The following is a 23,196-nucleotide window of genomic DNA, read 5'->3' as shown; positions in this document are numbered from 1 at the left end:
AGGTATTGGCTGATTGATCCATCATCCGCGAGTCTTCCCTATTCTATATGAATATGCTGATCGAATAAGTTATAATCCGGACAATCAAAAAACCTAAACAGTTATGGAATATGTGACCGTATACAGAAAACATTTGAAAAAAAAAAAAAAAATAAAATTCTCCACGCTGTCCTCCCTAAAGTAGTTCTACCCAGTAAAAAAAAACCCAATCGTCGGTCTTTGACTATACAAATCGAGAGCTGACTACCACTTGTAACATTGGCAGGACTTTTCAACCATATTGACTTCTCTAGAGTGGTAAAAAAAAAAACACTATGATAACAACAATTAAACACCATGGAAAATGGTGCTGCTAAATGCTTTAAACTTTATACCTACATTTATAAAAAGGTTTATACTTACATCAAAATGATCTTCACAGCAATAATAGCTACCTTTTAGGGATATTTTGGTTCTTCTTACAATAGCAGACCATTTATTTCTCACTTTTCCTGATTGCACAGAGAAGAAGAGTTTCTCAGGATTTCTCTTTTTAGTGCTTGGACATTTGGGTACAATACAATATGCCAATGATGTGGTGGTCATTTTTAGAGTTATTTAATTAATTTCAATCTCTATCACTTTGGAAAATGTACTATTTAAAAAACTCTCTTTCAAAGCTACTGATAAGCCCTACGTTGAAGCAGGCATGGTTTACGACCTCGCATGAACTGACGTCATCACGAGAAAATGGCTGCCCGCGAAAATTTTGTGCGTTTCAAAATTCGGAAATTTCAAACGAAGATTTCTCCTCTTAGGAAGCCTCAAATGAATTTTTAAGCATTTCTATTGAAATCAGCGTGTTTCGAACTTCCTTTATCAGCGAAGAAAAAAAAATCTGGTTGTGCCCCATTAGCTATCCAGTAATTTAATTTTTAAGTTAAGTGTAAACTTTAGGAGTTTCCTACACTCAGGGGAAAGTCATTTTCAGTTTCTCTCACGATCACCGATTCTGTGAAAACTTCACAACTGGGGGAAAACTCCTTGGTAAGTATAGGAACATACATTTCTTGAAGGTTGTTTGCTCTGTGTGCGTTTCTTCACATGATTATCAGTATAATGAAATGCACAAGTAGGTATCTACTTGCTGTGATAACAAAAGAAAACTTCAGTACCTTATCAGATGTGGAAAAACACCCCATGAAAGTAATCCATTAATAAGACTGTAACAATAAGAAAGTGTGTTGTACCTATCCCATGAACCCCTGTAGATATGAGATATTTAATAATCTACAAAAGTATAAATAACTAGGTATTATTTTATAATTGAAGGCAATAAAAGTGGACAACAACTCTTCAAACAAAGCCCATCATTCATGTTGATGTATAGATGGGTAGGTGTATATTTTCTTTCTCAAAACTGAGTCATAATTTTTGGCAAGCTTCAAATTCAGGTAGGTGTACCCTTTTATGTTTTTGAAAAGATCAAAGTCCTGTTTGTCGAGTTAATTGTGATAACTTTGTTGTTGGGTAGGTACCCATTTAAAGTCTCCCAATTTTGGGTACTGTATTCAATACATAGTACCTTACTCAATGTAGTTTATTTTTAATTAACAAGCTTTTGTGTCCAATTTGTGAACTTGGATCAAAATTACTTACAACTAACAACCCCTATATTTATTTGCTCTTATGGATTGTTTCAGATTTTGTCAGTGTGTCAATGAAATTTATCTAAACTCTGTGTCAACTACTTAGGTACCTATTCTCTTAATCAAAATGATATTATGCTTATCAGATAATTGAGGTCAAATAATTTCTGAGGTAAGTATTGCGTTTATCAGTTATAGAAGTAATAATTATTCTTGTGTGAGATGTAGCTTGCTTGAAATGCCATTCAACATTCAACCTGTTCACTTGGCATTGGCTTGTGAGGTAGATTATGTATTTTTGCTTCTTTGCCTTAAAATATCATCAGAAAATAATTAAAATTAAATGAAATTTAAGTAATTGTGTGTTTTGAGTCTGTCATTGTACTGATAAAGAAGATTTCAGGAGTTAAAAGTACTGTACATTTGTGTTATTTTGTCCATTTAGTCTCAAAACATCACTGATTGTGATAAAGTAATCTCAAGTTATGTTTTGAGAGGGCTCCATTATATCACAATCATTTTATTGAATCTCATTTTACTAATTTATTGTGTTTTATTCCAGACAGTTGTGATGGAATAGGTGGTGGTGATACATTATATTTACAACAGTGCCATTCCATAGCTCCATGAAAATGACAGGAACATTTGACCCTCATGATAGGAACAGTTGGTACTTTGGTATGATGACTAGACAGGAAGCTCAGGCTATTCTACTTAGTGAAAAAGACAATGGTGCCTTCCTTGTACGAGACAGCAACACAATATTGGGAAACTATGTTCTCTGTGTAAAGGAAAATAATAAAGTAAGTCATTATATCATTAACAAGATCACAAATACTGAACAACAAACATGCTACAAGATAGGAGATAAAACTTTCTCAGATTTGCCCAGTCTTCTGGCATTCTACAAGGTTCACTATCTGGACACCTCACCTCTCATTAAACCTGCCACTAAAACCATAGAGAAAGTTATAGCCAAGTATGATTTTGATGGGAATGATCCTGATGACTTACCATTCAAGAAGAATGATATTCTCATTGTTGTGTCCAAAGATGAAGAACATTGGTGGACAGCTCAGAACATCTCAGGTGAAGTAGGATCTATTCCTGTCCCCTATGTACAGAAATACTCAGAAGGAATGAGTATACTTAGTCTGAGGAATTTACACCTTGATTCCTCGAGCCATCATGTACCTCAACAGCAAACCACACCTGTTCGGAAAACTCATCTTGAAGTCAAACTACCTGCCTTTGCCCGTGTCAAGCAAGTACGTGTACCCAATGCCTATGACAAGACAGCTTTAAAATTAGAAATAGGAGATATAATCAAAGTCACCAAAACTAATATTAATGGCCAGTGGGAGGGAGAATTGAATGGGAAGACTGGACACTTCCCATTCACCCATGTTGAGTTTATCCCTACCAATGAAACCAGTGTGGAAACAAATGGCAATGGAGACATTCATAACAGCACACCCAAGACAGAGACTCCTACATGAAATACTCTGGACTCTGTTCCTGACCAGGTTGTATAAATAATGAGAAAAATCCTATTAGTAGATCCCACATACCCATTCTTTTTAAAAGGGTGTTTTTAAAGTGTGAAAAATGGGAATAGATGGACTCTGTTCCTGACCAGGTTGTATAAATAATGAGAAAAATCCTATTAGTAGATCCCACATACCCATTCTTTTTAAAAGGGTGTTTCTAAAGTGTGAAAAATGGGAATAGTTAAAATACCTACTTTTGTCCCTTGACTTATGTACTTACCTACATATATGACATCAAGGCCAAGATATTATCTCACATCCATCTCAGTAATGCTGTAACTGCCTGAACATATCGATTTTCATTTCTAACAGTGTCAACTTAACAGTCCTGTTAAGCCTATATAATTCAAATGGAACCAAACAGGCTGTTAGCTTAACAGACCTTCTAGGGACTGAAAAAATATTGGTGATGTCCACTGCAGTTTTTCTTTATCCATACCTCATACCTAAATGTTCTGGATTTTACTGATAGGAAACTGTACAATTTTCATTTTGATTTCATTGTCCATGAAATATAATAATTGTACCTCAAACAGTTTTTACTTACTTACCTACGGATATGTAGGTAGACCCCCATTTTCAAACTTTTTTAATTCCTTAGGATGGCAGCATATACCTAACATTTTTAGTTTACGAGAACAGGTTCTTTTCAGGAGTAGGTCCCAGGTTTTGACTCGCTTAATGATTATGTGTATATTTATTGTCATATTCAAAATAAATTTAAGATGTATTGTTCGTTTTGTTGTAAGACTGAAATGTTATTTTTGTGCGCGGAAAAAAAGAAAGCAAAATGTTCTAATTTTTTTACTATATTTTACTGATGCATTAAATATTTTCTACTTTCTATTACATTTTTTCTATAGCTAATTATCTAATGGCTCATTTTATTTTACTCTGAACTTAAATCACTGATTTCTCCTGATTAAAGTATCTACATATTTATGTCATACGCTCATACCTAAGTATTTGGCCCTTTTACTTTTGATTTTTCATTTTTAAAATTATCTCTGGTCTTTTATGCTTTCATCATAGGAATAAATACTATGTTTGTATTTTGTCAATCTTGGGTGTGGTTGTTCACTTCGAGGTGTCAAGTTTTGTGTGAAACATCTGTAAATAATGGGGAATTTTCGTACCGCAATTTCGTAACCTCTATGATATTGGTGTACGAAATCTTCCTAATAACTATTTTTTGTGATCTAATCTTTTGTTGTGTAATGTCTAATAATTTTGTTCATATCCGATTATATTTATTCTAAGTATATATTTTTTGTCTTTCCTTATTATAATGTTTTGCATATTTATATTTATTTATTCGCATTTTCATCAGAATTGTTGATTTTTCCCCTAATCGATCTTCTTGTAAACTCGCCATCTCTAAATTCTGTACCCCTCTGTCTTTTATGCTAATGGTTGTCACATTGTAATCTGGGGTTTTGGGTAATGTGCTTGCACCTTTAGAAGGAGAGAGATGAAAGAGAAGAGAGTTTTGAGGATAGGTAACTCATAAACGCTACTGCTTGATTCCTCAATTTTATTATGCCTCTCTTCTAATCCAAATCATCTTTAGCCTTTAGACAAACTAAAATGGGAAAATGACAACAGTTTTGATTATATTGACAAATAACAAATAGTACTCTTTTTATTCGTTTTAATTTGTCTCTTTTTTTATAAATTCAGAAACACAATCCAGTTTTATTTCTTCTTAGTTTTCATCATAAAATATAAAATAAATTTATCACATTTTAAAATTAATTTATGAAAAAAAGGGAAAAAATAAATAAAAAAAATAAAGAAGAAAGGAAAATATGTACAAGGTTATTTTATTTACAGGGAGAGAAAAAAAATGTAATCAATTTTTTATTTCTTTCTCAAAACTGAGTCATAATTTTTGGCAAGCTTCAAATTCAGGTAGGTGTACCCTTTTATGTTTTTGAAAAGATCAAAGTCCTGTTTGTCGAGTTAATTGTGATAACTTTGTTGTTGGGTAGGTACCCATTTAAAGTCTCCCAATTTTGGGTACTGTATTCAATACATAGTACCTTACTCAATGTAGTTTATTTTTAATTAACAAGCTTTTGTGTCCAATTTGTGAACTTGGATCAAAATTACTTACAACTAACAACCCCTATATTTATTTGCTCTTATGGATTGTTTCAGATTTTGTCAGTGTGTCAATGAAATTTATCTAAACTCTGTGTCAACTACTTAGGTACCTATTCTCTTAATCAAAATGATATTATGCTTATCAGATAATTGAGGTCAAATAATTTCTGAGGTAAGTATTGCGTTTATCAGTTATAGAAGTAATAATTATTCTTGTGTGAGATGTAGCTTGCTTGAAATGCCATTCAACATTCAACCTGTTCACTTGGCATTGGCTTGTGAGGTAGATTATGTATTTTTGCTTCTTTGCCTTAAAATATCATCAGAAAATAATTAAAATTAAATGAAATTTAAGTAATTGTGTGTTTTGAGTCTGTCATTGTACTGATAAAGAAGATTTCAGGAGTTAAAAGTACTGTACATTTGTGTTATTTTGTCCATTTAGTCTCAAAACATCACTGATTGTGATAAAGTAATCTCAAGTTATGTTTTGAGAGGGCTCCATTATATCACAATCATTTTATTGAATCTCATTTTACTAATTTATTGTGTTTTATTCCAGACAGTTGTGATGGAATAGGTGGTGGTGATACATTATATTTACAACAGTGCCATTCCATAGCTCCATGAAAATGACAGGAACATTTGACCCTCATGATAGGAACAGTTGGTACTTTGGTATGATGACTAGACAGGAAGCTCAGGCTATTCTACTTAGTGAAAAAGACAATGGTGCCTTCCTTGTACGAGACAGCAACACAATATTGGGAAACTATGTTCTCTGTGTAAAGGAAAATAATAAAGTAAGTCATTATATCATTAACAAGATCACAAATACTGAACAACAAACATGCTACAAGATAGGAGATAAAACTTTCTCAGATTTGCCCAGTCTTCTGGCATTCTACAAGGTTCACTATCTGGACACCTCACCTCTCATTAAACCTGCCACTAAAACCATAGAGAAAGTTATAGCCAAGTATGATTTTGATGGGAATGATCCTGATGACTTACCATTCAAGAAGAATGATATTCTCATTGTTGTGTCCAAAGATGAAGAACATTGGTGGACAGCTCAGAACATCTCAGGTGAAGTAGGATCTATTCCTGTCCCCTATGTACAGAAATACTCAGAAGGAATGAGTATACTTAGTCTGAGGAATTTACACCTTGATTCCTCGAGCCATCATGTACCTCAACAGCAAACCACACCTGTTCGGAAAACTCATCTTGAAGTCAAACTACCTGCCTTTGCCCGTGTCAAGCAAGTACGTGTACCCAATGCCTATGACAAGACAGCTTTAAAATTAGAAATAGGAGATATAATCAAAGTCACCAAAACTAATATTAATGGCCAGTGGGAGGGAGAATTGAATGGGAAGACTGGACACTTCCCATTCACCCATGTTGAGTTTATCCCTACCAATGAAACCAGTGTGGAAACAAATGGCAATGGAGACATTCATAACAGCACACCCAAGACAGAGACTCCTACATGAAATACTCTGGACTCTGTGACACGTCCTGATGTGTTCTTGTTTTTATTGCAAAAGAAAAAGCCACCATTATTTTTATTTGAAGCACAATCCATGTTCGACGAAGCAATAACCATTAATGGACTTGCCGTGTCGGTAAAAAGTTTAATGGGAATTGCTGAATAGAATGTGCGAAAAAAAAGGGGGGAAAAAAAATCACGTAGCCAGAGAAAATGGCTTTGTACCTTTTATACCTACGTAAGGTAGGAACATTATGTTAGTCCATAATCCATATTATTAGGATTGTGAAGAGTTTAATTCCATGGCATAATATTCATCCCAACGCGGGATCTATTCCAAGAAGGATTGGTGTTGTACTTTACAAGCGACATTTTCAAGAGTTCAATTCAATCCTTGTTTAAACTGCGAAAATATTTTAAGGCGGTCTCTTCCTGATCCCTTATGTGCCGCGTCCATTTTAGTTTAGGACTATTGCACTGAACTGCGGAAGTAAAGGGACTTTTCAATTTTCATTCCTATACTAGCGGTATAAACAAGGTACCTATATTACCACCTATATTTATTTTCATTCTTATTAATTCCATTTGCAGCTTGTAAAGCCCTACTACTTGTAAGTTCCAGCCACGTGAATTCCAGTAAATCGAAGTACAGCTTCTAAATACAACACCATCCCTTCCCACTTCCCAGGGGTGGCCAGCTTCTGATATTCGCTCAAAGTCCGGTGTAGGGGGTTTAATATCCGGCATATCTAAACCTGTTAGTGACAGGGTAGTACGCAGCGTTTCCGGGCCTGGCATTCCCCTGTGTGAAGCTATTATACACGTACTTGCTCTTCTCTACGTCTCCCAGGGCTGGAATCGGCTTGGCACGCATCGAATAGTATTCCTCCACGTCTTCGTCTTTGGGCAGAGGTTTGTTGATGTCTTCGGGTACTGGACTGCCGTCTGGGAGAAGTCTGACTACCATGGGGCCACCCTGGATGTAGTTGCTGGGAGAGGCGAGTTCTTCGATGTTGGATGAGGCTGAGCCCAGGTGGTTTTCATTGGTGTAGGAGTCTGTGAAGGAAAAAGAAAGATAGGTATGGATTTATTATTTACCACGGAACGTAAGTACCTACCTACCTACCTACCTACCTAGAAAATAATAATTCTAAAATTAAATATTTTTAGAACAAAGCAAGACTACCTAACTGTTCATTAGGTATATTTAGGTACCTAGTTCGAAAATGTAATGATACGAGGTACGAACGAATTTCGTGAAGACGTGAAAGATATAAAGCGCCTGACAATTTATTCCACCAGAACAGGCTATGCAATTTCAACTCTCACTTGACCTTTCCCCTTCCATAACTCCGTGCAGCAACCAACCAGCCAATCATCTGATTTCTAAACTCAGCTGGACACGAATCAAAACAAAAACAAGAAATTCAAAACATTTTTTGAACACATTTAAACGAGTGCTGATCAATTTTCGTAATAATTTTATTAAAATTTCCTATTTAAATTAATTATTAAAGAATAAATCCTGTGAGTGTTTTCAAACAATCCACCTTGTGTTTTACTACTCGAAAAATACACCACCGACAGTGTTTTCCGTCTGAGAAATAAGTAACATCAAAATCGAGTTCAGTACCTACTTGAGGCGCCCCATACTATCACTTGCCGTCCAAAGGAATTTCGAGAATTTCTTGAGAGTTCCCAGAGTTTAGTCAACCAAAATGTCAAAGATGGTTTTGAAGAATGTAGAATTCAAAGAATCAGACCTCAAGCGTGATGACATATCACTGGAAGATTTACCGCTGACAATACCACCTCACCATCACAAACTTCAGTATCAATATTGGTTCTGGTATAGTCGAAGAACTCCAGGCAAAGTGACGTCAGTTCAATCTTATGATGACAATTTGAAACTTATACAGAAGTTTGGCTCTGTTGAACAGTTCTGGGAAATCTATACACATCTAGTACGGCCAAATGAATTTCAGAGCTTTATTGATTTACATTTGTTTAAAGTAGGTAAGTAAAACTGAAGACACATTAGAAATAACTTCATTGATTCTTGATACCTAGTATGTGATTTCTCCTGGATTATATTTCACAATCAGTTCTGTACAGAATGAAGGATTTAGCTACATACCTAAATCAAATAATTCCTTCAGAAAAGAGGCATGTATCAGACCATGGACATAGGATCAAACTAAACCATAGGGAATAAAAAAATCTAATTCTTTATTCTTTCTTTTATTTTCAGGTGTCAAACCAATGTGGGAAGATGAAGCCAATAGAAATGGAGGAAAATGGTTGATAAGGTTAAGGAAAGGTATTGCCTCCCGCTGTTGGGAGAACCTCATTCTAGCCATGCTTGGAGAGCAGTTCATGGTAGGAGATGAAATATGTGGAGCTGTCATTAGTGTAAGATTTCAAGAAGATCACATATCAGTATGGAATAAGACTTCCTCACTGTCATTAGTGTAAGATTTCAAGAAGATCACATATCAGTATGGAATAAGACTTCCTCGGACACTTACACTACAAATAGAATACGTGACACACTTAGAAGGGTACTGAATCTTCCACCCAACACAGTACTTGAGTATAAGACACACAATGAGAGTCTCAAAAATTCAAACACATTTAGAAATACTGACCTGTTCAAAACGTGAAAATTTTTATGCAACTATCAACCATTGTATACCCAATAAAAAGTAAAACTTACCATCATAGTTTGTATTTTTGTATACAAAATAATTTGTGTTTTCAATTATTCTTGACAAACACATTTAGAAATACTGACCTGTTCAAAACGTGAAAATTTGTATGCAACTATCAACCATTGTATACCCAATAAAAAGTAAAACTTATCATCATAGTTTGTATTTTTGTATACAAAATAATTTGTGTTTTCAATTATTCTTGACGAAAAAATATTGGTAGTTAAGGAATCAAAGTAAACTCACCATATGGGTCCAGATAATCTTGAGTCTCGGTTGATTTCTTGGTTGTGGGTTTTTCCATGGGAGTATCTTTCATCATGTGTTCCCAGACTGAAAGAAAATAGATGCCCATAAAATTAATTTGCCCAAATTAAGATCAGTGCAAACAGAATGAAAGAAGCCCTAAACAATTAACAAAGAAAAATATTTTGTCCAACCAAAAGAAAAAAAATTGATTACATTTTGTTTCTAATAAATTTCGGCAAGAAATTACCAACTTAATAAAATGATGAAAAATAATTTACATACAAATAAATAACCTGTAAGTAGAGATGTTTTTCCTTATCCTTAGTATCTAATAAGTATTGCTTACATATGTTGAATTTTTGGTGAATATGTTTTGCATTTTTCATTGTTCAAGCTATGTTCTTTATTTTGTAATTTTTAATAAGAAAAAGAATCGTCCTAAAGTAAACTTTAAAACCCCTTTGAGAAAAATTTCAATTTCATTGTTGCAAAAAAGGTTATTTTTAAGGTGATATTTATGCCTCTTATGAACTTTAATGATTTAATGTTAATTTTACAGTGAGATCGATCATCAACCTATTGTAATTTTTCTGTTCTAATCTGTTTATTTATGTAGAAAAAATGTATCTATTTTTAAACATTTGATCAAAATTAAAAAGGTAAAAATTGATTCTACCATATCACTTAATTGATAAAATGTTTTGTTTTATTATTACAGAAATAAGGAAAGTAAAAAAGTGAAGAGATCCATCGAGGCTTAAAAACGATTTCAATTTTCACAATCAAAATAAGGTCATACTTTTTACCTCATTCATCCACTCTTCATTTTCAAACTTTAAAACTACCTACTTTTCTGAAATTCTATTTTTCCATGGATAATTTGAGATTATACCATAGTCATACCTAATTTAAACTCTTAGAGCCTTAAAAAATAAATAGTTTCAAGACTTACTGCTAGAACTTAAAACTAAAACGTACAAACAAATATTATAAATATTAGAAAAAATTCAATCAAAAATGATTTACAAAAATACAATTTTTAAACAGAATGACGAAAAAAATTGTATCACAATTTGATTGATGCATAAAATTTTTGAGATAATCTTTTTTTATGGGGAAGAATATCAAAGTCACCTTTCGGTGATTTATCCTATCGAGCTTGTTCTCGATCAAAAAATCGGATACTAAAATATCCTAACTAATGGATTTTGTCATTGCAGCTACTTTATCTCATTAGTATCAGATCTAACCTTTTGTTCGTGCTACGTATAATTTAAAAGCTGGCAAACTACAGACAAATAAAATTCCTACTTTTTTATGTGGCCATGTTTTATTCATAAGTGAAGAAGATCCAAGAACAACGAGAGAATCGGTTTCACATAAAAATCAGAAAAAATGACTAAAAAAAAAAACTGTCTGGTGTTTATGCCTTAAAGTTCAAGGACACGTCCTGATGTGTTCTTGTTTTTATTGCAAAAGAAAAAGCCACCATTATTTTTATTTGAAGCACAATCCATGTTCGACGAAGCAGTAACCATTAATGGACTTGCCGTGTCAGTAAAAAGTTTAATGGGAATTGCTGAATAGAATGTGCGAAAAAAAAATCACGTAGTCAGAGAAAATGGCTTTGTAGCTTTTATACCTACGTAAGGTAGGAACATTATGTTAGTCCATAATCCATATTATTAGGATTGTGAAGAGTTTAATTCATCCCAACCCGGGATCTATTCCAAGAAGGGAGACCTCCTGGATTTTTTTTTTTTTTTTTTTTTAAGCATATCCCTCTTTAGTTAGTATCCAGGACTTTCCCGAGCAAGTATGTACATTTTAGATAATGTTAGCTAAAGTTCCATTTGGTACTTACTAATTTGAGAAGCTCCTCTCTGGTATGGGTCCATGACATCCAACTTTTGGTCGTCCATCTTGGCCAAGTTGGTCAGTCCATACACTAGCATAGTTTTAGTGCAGTCTGAAACGGTAATGAAAAAAATTATAAAATATGAAACACATAAAAAAAATAACATAAGATGGTAGGTCTTAAAAAAGAATATTAGTCAGCAATCCATTCGGATTGATTTTAAAAATATAGCCTAAAATGTGGCCTGGGCACAAGTTACCTTGGTAGCTATCTACCTGGTCCATGATTCTTTATAGGTGCATACCTACATTTTACATTATATTGAAATGTGGGTCTTTTCTGACGAAATTCCTGTGTGCGGAGGCCAGTATGTTTTTTCACTGCCAATGGCCAATTTATTACATATTACTTGTGTCCATGAATTTTCTAATAGGTAACTAATCAATGTTGATCCTTGATATTTTACCCCCATACCGAGACACTCTTGATTACCTATATGTCCTATATAATTTTTATGTTACTAGGTACTATCATATTTATAGGGTCTCTATCAGGCAGACTTCACGTCTTAACAATGTCCTTGTCCATTATCTCTTGTGATACCTTGACCTAACCCGATAATGTCCTGAGGACCAGGTACTCAGGTAGCATCTCTAGTGCCTAATTCTAAGTTCAGTACCTACCTACAGGCAGCATCTCTCACTAAACCTAGGTTGATTATCCCGCAGTTTTTACCAATTAATGTATTTTATTATTATTTCGATATTTCATCTTACTCCTAATTGACTTGGTGCGCTCCGGCCGCCCAGCCGGACAGCCGGAGAGCATTTAATTATTTTCATTCATTTGGGGATTGGAGGATATTTTTAATAAATCAAGTGGGTACCTAATACTAGGTACATTTATATTAAGGGCCTGTAATTGCCCGGTGCCCCGCAGGGGTGGTACCCATAGGCCAGTATTCGGGGGGTCATGCATTAAAAATTAAACTTTGTAAAGAAAAGACTAACTCATCAATGTTTTTCAGGAATTGGGTAGGTATAGGTATATACATACTACCTATTTACCCTTTGAATGGCTGGAAATCTATCCTCAGAACCTTCACCATAAGTTATAGGTATTCGGACCTTAGTCTTCCTTGTCAAGGGTTAAGGACGAGGTATTTAGATGATGGTGCATGAACATGTTGAATTATCGGTTTGAAAAAAAAAAATAATACTATTGTGACCTCTATTGAGAAGCTATTTGTTATTAAAGACGCTATTTTTCACATTTTTTATTAGCTCTAATATTAAATATGATACCTTGTAGGAACCTACTACCTATATAGGTCCTTAAGTGTTTATGATGCCTTGCCTATAAATTGTAGGTAGGTACTTCATCTATGAAATTAAGCTCTACGTATAGGTATTTTACCAGTGTGCTATTTTTACGAATTGGTAATAGGTGGCTAACAAGTACCCAAGTTATAATAAGGTATTATAAGTAGGTATACCTAATTATTATACCAATACCTGACCTACCAGAAGTGATGGGTTTATGTATGTTTGATTAGTTTGCTGAGTTGTAGATTAATGATAAATAATAATGAAATAGGACATACTCTTAGGTACCAATCTCAATAGGCAGATACCTACGTACCTTAGTGGTTTTTTACACAGATGGGTAAAATTGGGTGAGCCAGAAAACTTGCAAGGTTTCAAATATCCGTTCATGCTGCCTACTCCTGTACATACACCTACATAGGTGTTAATTAATACCTACCTACCCATTTTATGTGTAGGTAGCATCGATCATTGTGCCAAATACAACCTTTTAGCTTACACTTAGGTAGGTACCTATATGAGTCATTGACTACTAATTAGTTGATGGTTAGCCGTCACCATGAAATAGTTAAATACCTTCCTAATACATATACCTATTCGTAAGTACCATCAATATTATGAGTTTGCTCTCTGATCAGCTATATTAATGAGAGTTAGTATTGAGGCCATACGAAACACATACGCTGAGACATGGCACGAGGTACAGTTAACTTAACCTAAACTGAGAAATACTAGCTGTGTCCACACATAGTCGATCGATGGTCGTCCGACGAGGTGAATCTATGTTGTCGAGGGAGAGTACTTTCAGTCGACGTCGATCAACGAGGTCGAATCAAATGGTGTACATATCAGGCTGGCTACCCTAACCTATAATACATACATATTTGAATTTAACTCATGATTAATGACCTTAGCAGTTACAGTTCCCTCTGTCAAACTTATTAAGAAGAAGAAGAAGAAGAAGAAGAAGAAGAAGAAGAAGAAGAAGAAGAAGAAGAAGAAGAAAAAACTGGTGTGAACATCACACGACTTTCCTTATCCTATTGAATGATGCTTATTTGAGTGTTCTTTTACCGTAACTTTTACAATATCTCTAACTGTTTTGTCGCTATAGCTGAAAACCGACAAAAAACGGTCGAGGAGATTCCAGTTTTTTTTTTTTTTTTTTTTTTTTTTTTTTTTGCCGAATGCAACTAATTTATAGGTAGGTATCTGTTATACGTGCTTGCAAAAGCTAGACGACATAACAGTAGTAACTACTAGGTATGCCACATTTCTAAGTGCATAATGGATAATTTATGTAGACTCTTTATCTGCAGATACCGTTTTGCTGACAGTACCTATGTTGGCATTGGCACTTGTATCATTTTGCTCATTTTAGGCTAGGTACACTGTCCGATTCACATCCAAAATGGGATAGCATTGGCCGTAGTTATTAAACCAATATGGGACGAAGCGTTTGAGAGACATCCCAATATAAACAAACAAATTAACAAAATGCAAAATTGCCGAATTTAAACCTAAACTTCTCTTCCTGTCAACTTACTGCACTAAGCACTGTAAGCAGTACCTAAGGAGTCCTATTTAGCTTACGTAAGCCGAAACAGCGGACTGAAAGAAATTTCTCTTATTCAATTTAAACTTGTTTGATTGTTTTTCAACATCCCATCCGTAATATATTATGACAAAAAACATATTAATAAGATAGTCATACATTTCCATTGTTCATTTCCGTTATGTCTCCATGTAATAGGCCATAAAATAGGTACATACATTACGAAAGGAAATACCTACATAGGTCTATAATTCTGGTTGTTTATTTACAGTGATGTTTCTCGTATATGTAGGTACAACGAGATAATATGTACCTACCTACTGGTACCACATACTTATCTTGTAGGCACCTACCTACATAATGTCTTGCCTTAATGTCACAGCAAAATATGTAGGTACGAGATATTGTTAAATTACACCGAAAACCGCCAAAAAGCGGTAAAATGCCGCCAACCGTTGCACCGGTCTTAACCAAAAGTTTCGTATTGCATCCTTGTCACTTTTGACATCTACATACCAAATTTCAAGACTCTATCTCTTACCGTTCTCAAGATATTTTGTTTACAGACGGACACACGGACACACAGACACACACACGGACCAATGGCTGAAACTTTGGATTTAGGCTCTAGGGACCTCAAAAAGTGTTTTGGCACTAAAAACTGACCATCGAAATTTTGACCCGATTACATTACTTTCCTTCCTATAGGATAAGGAAAGTAAAAAGGAAAATAAAATACGAGTACCTATCTGCTATCTCTAATTTATCTAAAACTACCTAGTACCTTTTTTTACGAGGGGCTTATTATTGGAGCCCCGAGGTTCGGTTAGGCTGTGAAAGACCCTGTTAGTCGGTGATTTTGAAATGTGGTTTGTAGGTAATAACCAGTTGATTCTCATTTGTAATTTGTAGCCTGCTGGCTACCAGATTTCATCTTAAAAGCAGAGAAGATATAGGAAAAACCACTGTGATTCCGCAGTTAATTCGAAGGGGGTCCATTGTAAAAATCTGTTGATGGTTTTCTTTATAGGAAATTCTCGGTTTTATGACTTGTACCTAATGGTCTTCCTTTGTTACGTAACAGAAGGCTCATAGCACGTGTAAACTTGAATGGAAATTGTAGGAACTACCAACAGAACAGGGAGTTTCCGAGTTTCCCATCAGACTAGGAAGATTCTCACTAGAGTCATTAGTTAATTATCTCTAGTCTTTCCTCCTAACTGGCATAGACAAAGGAAAATATTTTTAAAAGGGAAATTTAGTAGGGTAAACTTACCTACTTTTGAGCATTTCCCTGGGTAAATACTTCATACCTATTTATCTTAAATCAGGGATATTTTGTTTAAAAGTGACTGACTTTTCGTTTCGTTGGCATTTTGACAGTATTAAGCAGAAAAGAGCCATCCGTAAGGCAATTCTCCTTATGGATGTATGTAGGTATACCTATCTCATCAGCATGAAGACGTATTTGTTGTTGACATACTAAACTATTAGGTGGTTATCATTGTGATGGACCTCATTGTTAAATTAATGTGATGGGTCATATTATAATACTTGTAGATTCCTTCCTGTCCTCTCTCGCACCTGTGATAGGTATTACCTATGACAAATTGATGATGCTACAATAAACCATGGATGTTCTTGATTAAATAAATATATACCTTGTCCTACCTCTTTCCTAGGTATCTATACTGAATTTCGTTAAAGTAGAACTATAGGATACAGTGTTAATGAATTATCTACCGTCTAAAGGCCCGGCCCGTTCCCACCTGTCGCTTGGAAAAAAATCGTGTCGTGCGTAAGTGGGAACACTCTCATTTCAATTTCAATTACATTACAGGACATTCGGAAAAAATCGGATGACACTCACGAAAAGTGGGTATGTACCTTAAAAGACTGACAGACTGAAAGAAAAGGTACCTAGGTAAGTACTTACCACTAACGTTTAGGGCTAACCGGACTAACACCATCAGTTCTCATACATCACACTGTTTTCATTACAGAAATTTCACACAGTTCCGTCCACACGTGCGATTTTCATAGCGTGTGTATCAAGCTTTAATCTCCTCATTCATGTCTGTCTCATCTTCAATGTTAATGCCAGCCTCAAAATCTCACCTAGGCCTAGGTAAGTATAGCTACCTACCTACAAGGTAGACAAGCTTATCAAAAGGTACCTAAACACTTTGAACTTTAAATCTGCCAACTCTCAAGACCAAGACATCTTCTTATTTCCCCTATTCAACTGTTCATTCATTCAAATTGGTTACATTTTTGTTTACATTTCTGGGTTGTTCCTAGGCCTAGGTAAGTATAGCTACCTACCTACAAGGTAGACAAGCTTATCAAAAGGTACCTAAACACTTTGAACTTTAAATCTGCCAGCTCTCAAGACCAAGACATCTTCTTAGTTCCCCTATTCAACTGTTCATTCATTCAAATTGGTTACATTTTTGTTTACATTTCTGGGTTGTTTAATACTTGTTTTAGTTCGTGCACACCTGGGTTTAGATTTACAATCATGTAAATAATTTTGGAAACGTAAATTGAGACCTAGAATGGATTGTAAACAAGGTGATAATTATCTGGAACCTATTTTGTTTACAAAAATTTTCCTCTAGTAATCCGACAGAGTTTTCGAGATATAATTTTTAAGAAAAACCTAAAATGGCAAATACCTACCTACCTTGGTGTTTTTTTTTTTTTTTAATCCAGAATATTCTTAATTCTGTTTTGAGTTTTGATATGTGTATGTCTAATACCTAATACCTATGCAGGTATGTTCATGATATGACAACTAGTCATATTATAAAGTTAGCCAATTTGGTGCTAGCTTAAAGGTGATCTCTGGGTTATTAGATTAAACATTTTATTAATTCAGTCACGTACTTATCTTGCATTTAACTCCTCAATTAATTAAAATTATAACTTCAACATTGAACCCAGTAACCTAGCCTAAGATACCAACCCTTAAGTTTTTGTGGTAACTAGTCGAATCTATTTCGCCATTTTGACTAAAGTTGTTCTTAAAAGGGTTGTAAGCACTGAGCTATGTAGGTTGTTGAATACTCGTATGAGTAAAGAAAAAGTGTTATTTTCCTTTTCGGGATTTCCAGCGCCCGCACTAAACCATAGGAAATTCAAGATTGTGCACCATCGGAATCTGTTCCGTTTACTAAATGATACCTAGATAGCTTTTGTATGTATACGTAAATATGTATGTTACCTACATGGGTACTTAGTAAGAAGTAGATAGTGGACATGGATAGAACCATGTACCTCGTATGAGTAAAGAAAAAGTGTTATTTTCCTTTTCGGGATTTCCCCTCATCTGAAGCTCGTTTCCCCTTTTTTGGGGTGATAGCGCTCGCACTAAACCATAGGAAATTCAAGATTGTGCACCATCGGAATCTGTTCCGTTTACTAAATGATGATACCTAGATAGCTTTTGTATGTATACGTAAATATGTACGTTACCTACATGGGTACTTAGTAAGAAGTAGATAGTGGACATGGATAGAACCATGTATCTCGTATGAGTAAAGAAAAAGTGTTATTTTCCTTTTCGGGATTTCCCCTCATCTGAAGCTCGTTTCCCCTTTTTTGGGGTGATAGCGCCCGCACTAAACCATAGGAAATTCAAGATTGTGCACCATCGGAATCTGTTCCGTTTATCAAAATTTTTTTTTTTTTTTTTTTTTTTTTTTTTTTTTTTTGTACTGTATAGGTATTTCTTTTCTAAAACAAAATGGTCTGTTTCCTGTACAACATTTTCACGTTAACCTTTCACGATGAAGAATTCCTTGTCTTAGAGCCACTCCAAAAAATACCTTTTCAATTTTACCTCATGATTACAGAGTTCAAACTCATCTGGTATTTCTGAGGGAAAGGGAACCCGAGACTTAATAAGTTTTTTTTACCCTCCAAGTCCCATCAAATTTTAACTTGGTAATTTAAAGAGGTATACATTTTAAAATAATCATTTTAAATTTTAAAATGCTTAATGTGTAGGTGCTGTTATGATGTAACTATTTTTGCTAGTTTGGCGAAGTTGTGTGGGAACAAAATTTAACTACCCATTTAATACCTTCCTTAATAACTTTTAATCTTTATTCTGATTGGATCAGAGGTGCGTATTAAGGATAATAGAGTTGTTACTTGGAAAGGAAAAAACTTACTGAACTTTGAAATAACTTTCTCCTAGAGAAATCACCTGTACTGGTACTAAATGCTTGTATCTTAAATATGCAGAATGATGAGTTAATAATAAATGGTGCTAGTTATTATTATTAGGTAGGTAGTGATTAACTCGTATTGGTAGATATCTGTTAGTAGGTAATTATTATAGTGAACACCCACACAACATTATTTTAAAAAGAATTTGATACCTACATATGTATGTACATAGGTAGGTACATTGGAATTTTTCTTGCTTCACCTTTCTGTTTTATTATTTATTTATTTATTTTTACTTTCTATTACTACAGTTTTAGCGAAGCTATACTAAACCATGTACATCCGTACCTAATAGGTAGGTAATTCCGATAAGAAGTTCAAAGTTCACCACAGCAATGTGACCTTAACACATCTTCAGCATACATTTTTTTTTGTCGTGCGCCAAATTTCTGCGCTCAAGTTCAGACGTAAACTTAACCTTTCTGAGAAGCAGGTGTCAAACTCAGCAAGACGTCCGTACATAAACCCCGCCAATCTAACCTTTTTACGACTGAACTGACGATGGGCTCTAGTGCCACTAATTGCTTTTCTCACAGGGCAGGGCCGTTCAGACGGAGGGGTTGAGACTGACTCATTTTGAGGGCCATTCAGACTGCCTCATTTTTAGAGCCCCCCTTGAGCCCGGAATCAGTCCTGTCTCCCCTCCAAAAAATCTGGTGTGAACATCACACGACTTTCCTTATCCTATTGAATGGTGCTTATTAGGGTGTTCTGTTGTAACATTTACAATATCTCTAACCCTTTAGTCGATATAGCTGAAAACCGCCAAAAAGCGGTCGGTATGTAGTTCACAAATGTGACAAGGATGCAACACAAAACGCTTGGTTGAGATGATTGCTGCGCTTGGCGGCATTTTGACCGCTACCAAATTTGAAGTCTTTAGCTTATACCGTTCCCGAGATATTGTTAAATTACACCGAAAACCGCCAAAAAGCAGTAAAATGCCGCCAGCTGTTGCACCGGTCTTAACCAAAAGTTTCGTGTCGCATCTTTGTCACATTTGACAGCTACATACAAATTTTCAAGTCTCTAGGTCTTACCGTTCTCGAGATAGGTATTTTGAATTTTTGATCACAGAGAGGGAGCAGAGAATGAGAGAACCTTCCAATCTGAAAGCAGAAGAGAGAGGTTTCGTGTCGCATCTTTGTCACATTTGACAGCTACATACAAATTTTCAAGTCTCTAGGTCTTACCGTTCTCGAGATAGGTATTTTGAATTTTTGATCACAGAGAGGGAGCAGAGAATGAGAGAACCTTCCAATCTGAAAGCAGAAGAGAGAGTGAGCTCTGACAAAAATCTAGGTCCGAAGAAAACTCCCCTTGACCCCCTACTACCAAAACTAGAGTAGGGGATCAGGGGAAATGTAGGGGGTTCAGGTTAGGTTTCTCCTACATCTTAAACATGGGTTTGGAGATTCTTCTGTGGTTATTAAGATAGAAATTACATTGATACCTTGTCTTTTACAGTTGTTTCGATTTGTTTGCGGATATTGTAAAAGTTAGGGTAAAGGAACACTCAAATAAGCATCATTCAATAGGATAAGGAAAGTCGTGTGATGTTCACACCAGATTTTTGGTTAATGCTGTCCATTTATTAAACAAACTCTTCAATTTGTTCTCACAACGTTTGATTACACCCCTAGTAATTAATTAACATCCATCAGACGGTATCCTAGTATTATCCACTTCTGTAGATTTATCAGTAAAACGTACCTCCTGCCTGTCTAATTGTCTATAACCTACCAGAGAACACTCTCTCTTACTACAAATAGCTTACACACACACTAATCTTGAAGCTTTCTCCTACTTGGAACCTGTAGGGCTGGGAATGTTAGTAAATTAGTAAAGTAGGTATGGTAATATTAGTCGTAGGATTGCCTTGGGTGCAAGTCTGTAGGATGAAGCCGAACAATAATCATGCATAACTTGGAGTGCACAGCATGTTTGCTATGAATAGATCTCAAATAACAGTGGAAAAAATTATGTTCTTAACAAAACACAATCAACTAGTTTGTGTTGTTTTGGCGACCTAAACTTTGGGCACTTCGTCAGTAAACTTTATTTTTTTCACTAGGTACTTTTTGAATTTTCTTTGCTTTAAAAGGTGAACAATATTATTCATTCATGCTAAAGTTTATCCATGCTGGAAATCCCCAGATTATTGCAAACTTTAAAAAAAATCTCACATTAGTGAAACAAGAATCACGCTTAGGTAGTACCTATTATCTGCTGAACAAATTTGAGCAAATCATGAAATGAGCAAATTATTCAGAATGGGTTTCCCACAACCATGATATTGTATGAATTTTTCAACTCTTGGTAGTTTCTTAGGTAGACTAGCTTTAATTAAAAATGAAAATTCTAATAGTAGCCTGAGAAGAGTCTCTAGGTAGATTGTTCAGCCTCATCATAAGGTAAGGACTAATCGCTAATCCTTACCATAGACCATGATCCTGGTAGATTGACACTGACCTAAGTCCATTTTCGTCCAATACCTACCTAGGTATCTACCTACCATTAAGTATTATTGATAGGTACCTCTTGTTAATACGAGTAGGTAGACGAATTAGATTTACAAAAATAACAGACTCTGGTCTTTTTCCAATTATAAATCCATTATGCTCAAGTCAAGATTGCCAAATTAGGTGAGCTTTGGATGAGATTATAATACCACAGTATCTACCTATTAGAATACCCAGAATTCTGAATACCTTCAATCACTTCAATGTTACGTAGGTATGTACTATGTACCTACCTCCCTAGTAGGTAGTTAGTATAGGGGAGCACCCAATATGAGGTAGTTAGGCTGCGGTAATCACCATATGATTGAAGTTCTAACGAGATAAGGTTAGAACAAAATCATTCTTAGGTAAAACTCTGAATAAGTATGATTAAAAGCTGGAAAATGTTTGGTGGAAAACCTATTTTGTTTTTATTACCTGCCAGCAATGTCCCTCATCTTAATGGATGTCACTCTCTTAATGCCCCTTATTGGAATCCACTCTTTCCTAACTATGGTGCATTTGGCACATCCACTGAAATGGTAATGGATCTGCCACTCTTTCTCCAATTCTCATTCTATCTCCATTGCATTTTCCCTTTGGTAAAAGTAGGGCCATCGGCTTTAATTAACGCCCTTTGTCACTGCGACCTGGTTAGATCTTTTCCCTTTGGAATTTCCCGTCATCTGAAGATTGCTCCCCCTCTTTTGGCGTGGTAGCGCCTGTACTAAACCATAGGAAATTCAAGATCCGTTTCCGAAAGGAGAATACAATTCTTCTTTAAGCTAAATTTTCTTTTTGACTAATTTGACGCATCTAGATTTTCCGCCACCCTGTACCTGTTGGATGTTCAGATGAACTTTTCAACTCTCTCCTCAGTCGGGGTGCCAAGTTAGTATGACGGCCAAGGTACCAAATTATCAGGACGGCCTTGCAAGGTCTCACCAAACCTTGACCCTCTCGAAGACGATGCCAGCTTCTCAACAATAAAGATTAGTGTGTCCCATAATTCAAAACTCTTGGACAACCCGGATCTCAAAGATTAAAGTCGATAAACTTGGAGCTTTGAAGAAGCATGGGTATAGGGTAGGTAGGTTGGTATGTTTATATTAGGTACATACCTAGATATGTATAGACTTAGGGAGACTCTGTAAATAGGTACCTACATATGTAAATACCATCAACTTCTAAGAGTAAGTCAAGGACGAAGATAGATAGGAAGTAAAATATGTGAGAGGACTGTAATATACCTAGATATGGATTTATAGATAATTTATTATTAATTGAATGATACCTACCTAGTAGATAGGTACATGAGATAATTTTCAAGAGGTAGGCACCAATAATAATAAGTACCTACCTATGAAAATCAAATGACACAAAAGTGAGGTACCTAATTAAAAATGTTATTTTAAAAGGTCCCTAACATTTTTTCTCTCTTCATATTAGGTATCCATAGTTATATAGATTATAGACAGAGCTTGAGTACACTCAACTTAACGCAGTAGTAGGTGTAATCTTCTCTTTCTCAGTTTGTTGTTCGTTTCGAAAGACAATTTATCTGCGAGTCCATCCAACAATCCAACATCCATGAGTCCAACCAACTCCACCTACGGATTCAGTGCATGTCAGTTGATTTTTCTAATTGCAGGCTGGGTGGGCGTAATACTGCCGCGACAGGAAAATTGTTGCAGGTTTCTGTCTAATGACATACCATAAAACTTTGATGGGAAGATTTTTCATGATGAAATACGACTTCCGCAAACGCGATTGATGATTATGATGGTTAGGTTGATGTGTCCAAGGCTAGAGGATCAAAAGTGAACTCAAAATGCGCGGGAGTGTTGTGGTGTGGTCGGATGACTGTTTCTTGTTCTCCCCACTGTGGGAGCTTTGAGTTTTTTTTTATAAAAAAATAGTTTGGAAATACCTAACGTTGCATCATATTTACTTGCAAATGTCAGGATTTATCCATCAAAATA

At 35.3% G+C, this 23,196-nt stretch overlaps 4 protein-coding genes across 11 annotated transcripts in view; 3 read left to right on the top strand and 1 right to left on the bottom strand.

The window, feature by feature from the left end:
* Nucleotides 1-11,721, bottom strand: part of LOC103516718 (rhythmically expressed gene 5 protein) — a 16,779-nt gene extending 5,058 nt beyond the window's left edge. The window contains exons 1-3 of one of the 2 annotated variants that reach the window (XM_026829033.1): nt 11,604-11,721; nt 9,737-9,823; nt 7,529-7,835 (exon numbers count right to left, since the gene is read on the bottom strand). In XM_026829033.1, the coding sequence (XP_026684834.1) occupies nt 7,529-7,835; nt 9,737-9,823; nt 11,604-11,694 (485 nt within the window). In that variant the 5' untranslated portion in view covers nt 11,695-11,721. The remainder of the gene's footprint in view (nt 1-7,528; nt 7,836-9,736; nt 9,824-11,603) is intronic. The other variant, XM_008481704.3, reaches the window with a different exon arrangement.
* Nucleotides 843-4,778, top strand: LOC103516715 (adapter molecule Crk-like). 4 transcript variants are annotated; one of them, XM_017447172.2, is made up of 4 exons: nt 843-1,026; nt 1,683-1,800; nt 2,191-3,154; nt 3,268-4,778. In XM_017447172.2, exon 3 carries the CDS (start codon nt 2,255-2,257, stop codon nt 3,125-3,127), a length of 873 nt encoding a protein of 290 aa, XP_017302661.1. In that variant the 5' UTR covers nt 843-1,026; nt 1,683-1,800; nt 2,191-2,254; the 3' UTR covers nt 3,128-3,154; nt 3,268-4,778. The 4 variants fall into 4 exon arrangements, 3 of the variants coding, with proteins under 3 accessions (XP_017302661.1, XP_026684830.1, XP_026684829.1); XR_003393556.1 differs by having other exon boundaries at nt 846-1,026; nt 2,191-3,188; nt 3,302-4,778; XM_026829029.1 differs by lacking the exons at nt 843-1,026; nt 3,268-4,778 and adding an exon at nt 1,158-1,373 and having other exon boundaries at nt 2,191-3,196.
* On the top strand, nt 5,050-6,794 carry LOC103516716 (adapter molecule Crk-like). Its single transcript, XM_026829030.1, has 3 exons — nt 5,050-5,089; nt 5,339-5,456; nt 5,847-6,794. Exon 3 carries the CDS (start codon nt 5,911-5,913, stop codon nt 6,781-6,783), a length of 873 nt encoding a protein of 290 aa, XP_026684831.1. The 5' UTR covers nt 5,050-5,089; nt 5,339-5,456; nt 5,847-5,910; the 3' UTR covers nt 6,784-6,794.
* On the top strand, nt 8,203-9,682 carry LOC103516717 (eukaryotic translation initiation factor 4E type 2). Of its 4 annotated transcripts, XM_026829031.1 has the most exons (4): nt 8,203-8,795; nt 9,031-9,212; nt 9,272-9,411; nt 9,558-9,682. In XM_026829031.1, the coding sequence occupies exons 1-4, from the start codon at nt 8,498-8,500 to the stop codon at nt 9,586-9,588; spliced, it is 651 nt and encodes a 216-aa protein (XP_026684832.1). In that variant the 5' UTR covers nt 8,203-8,497; the 3' UTR covers nt 9,589-9,682. The 4 variants fall into 4 exon arrangements, with proteins under 4 accessions (XP_026684832.1, XP_008479924.1, XP_026684833.1 ...); XM_008481702.3 differs by lacking the exon at nt 9,558-9,682 and having other exon boundaries at nt 9,031-9,196; nt 9,256-9,519; XM_026829032.1 differs by lacking the exon at nt 9,558-9,682 and having other exon boundaries at nt 9,031-9,239; nt 9,299-9,519.
* Nucleotides 11,722-23,196: the final 11,475 nt, after the last annotated feature.

The sequence above is a fragment of the Diaphorina citri genome, unplaced genomic scaffold (genome assembly GCF_000475195.1).
Source record: "Diaphorina citri unplaced genomic scaffold, Diaci psyllid genome assembly version 1.1 scaffold1649, whole genome shotgun sequence".
Taxonomy (NCBI): Eukaryota; Metazoa; Arthropoda; class Insecta; order Hemiptera; family Psyllidae; genus Diaphorina; species Diaphorina citri.
Note: the sequence above shows the minus strand (reverse complement) of the source record. Positions and strands in the feature narration are given on the sequence as shown.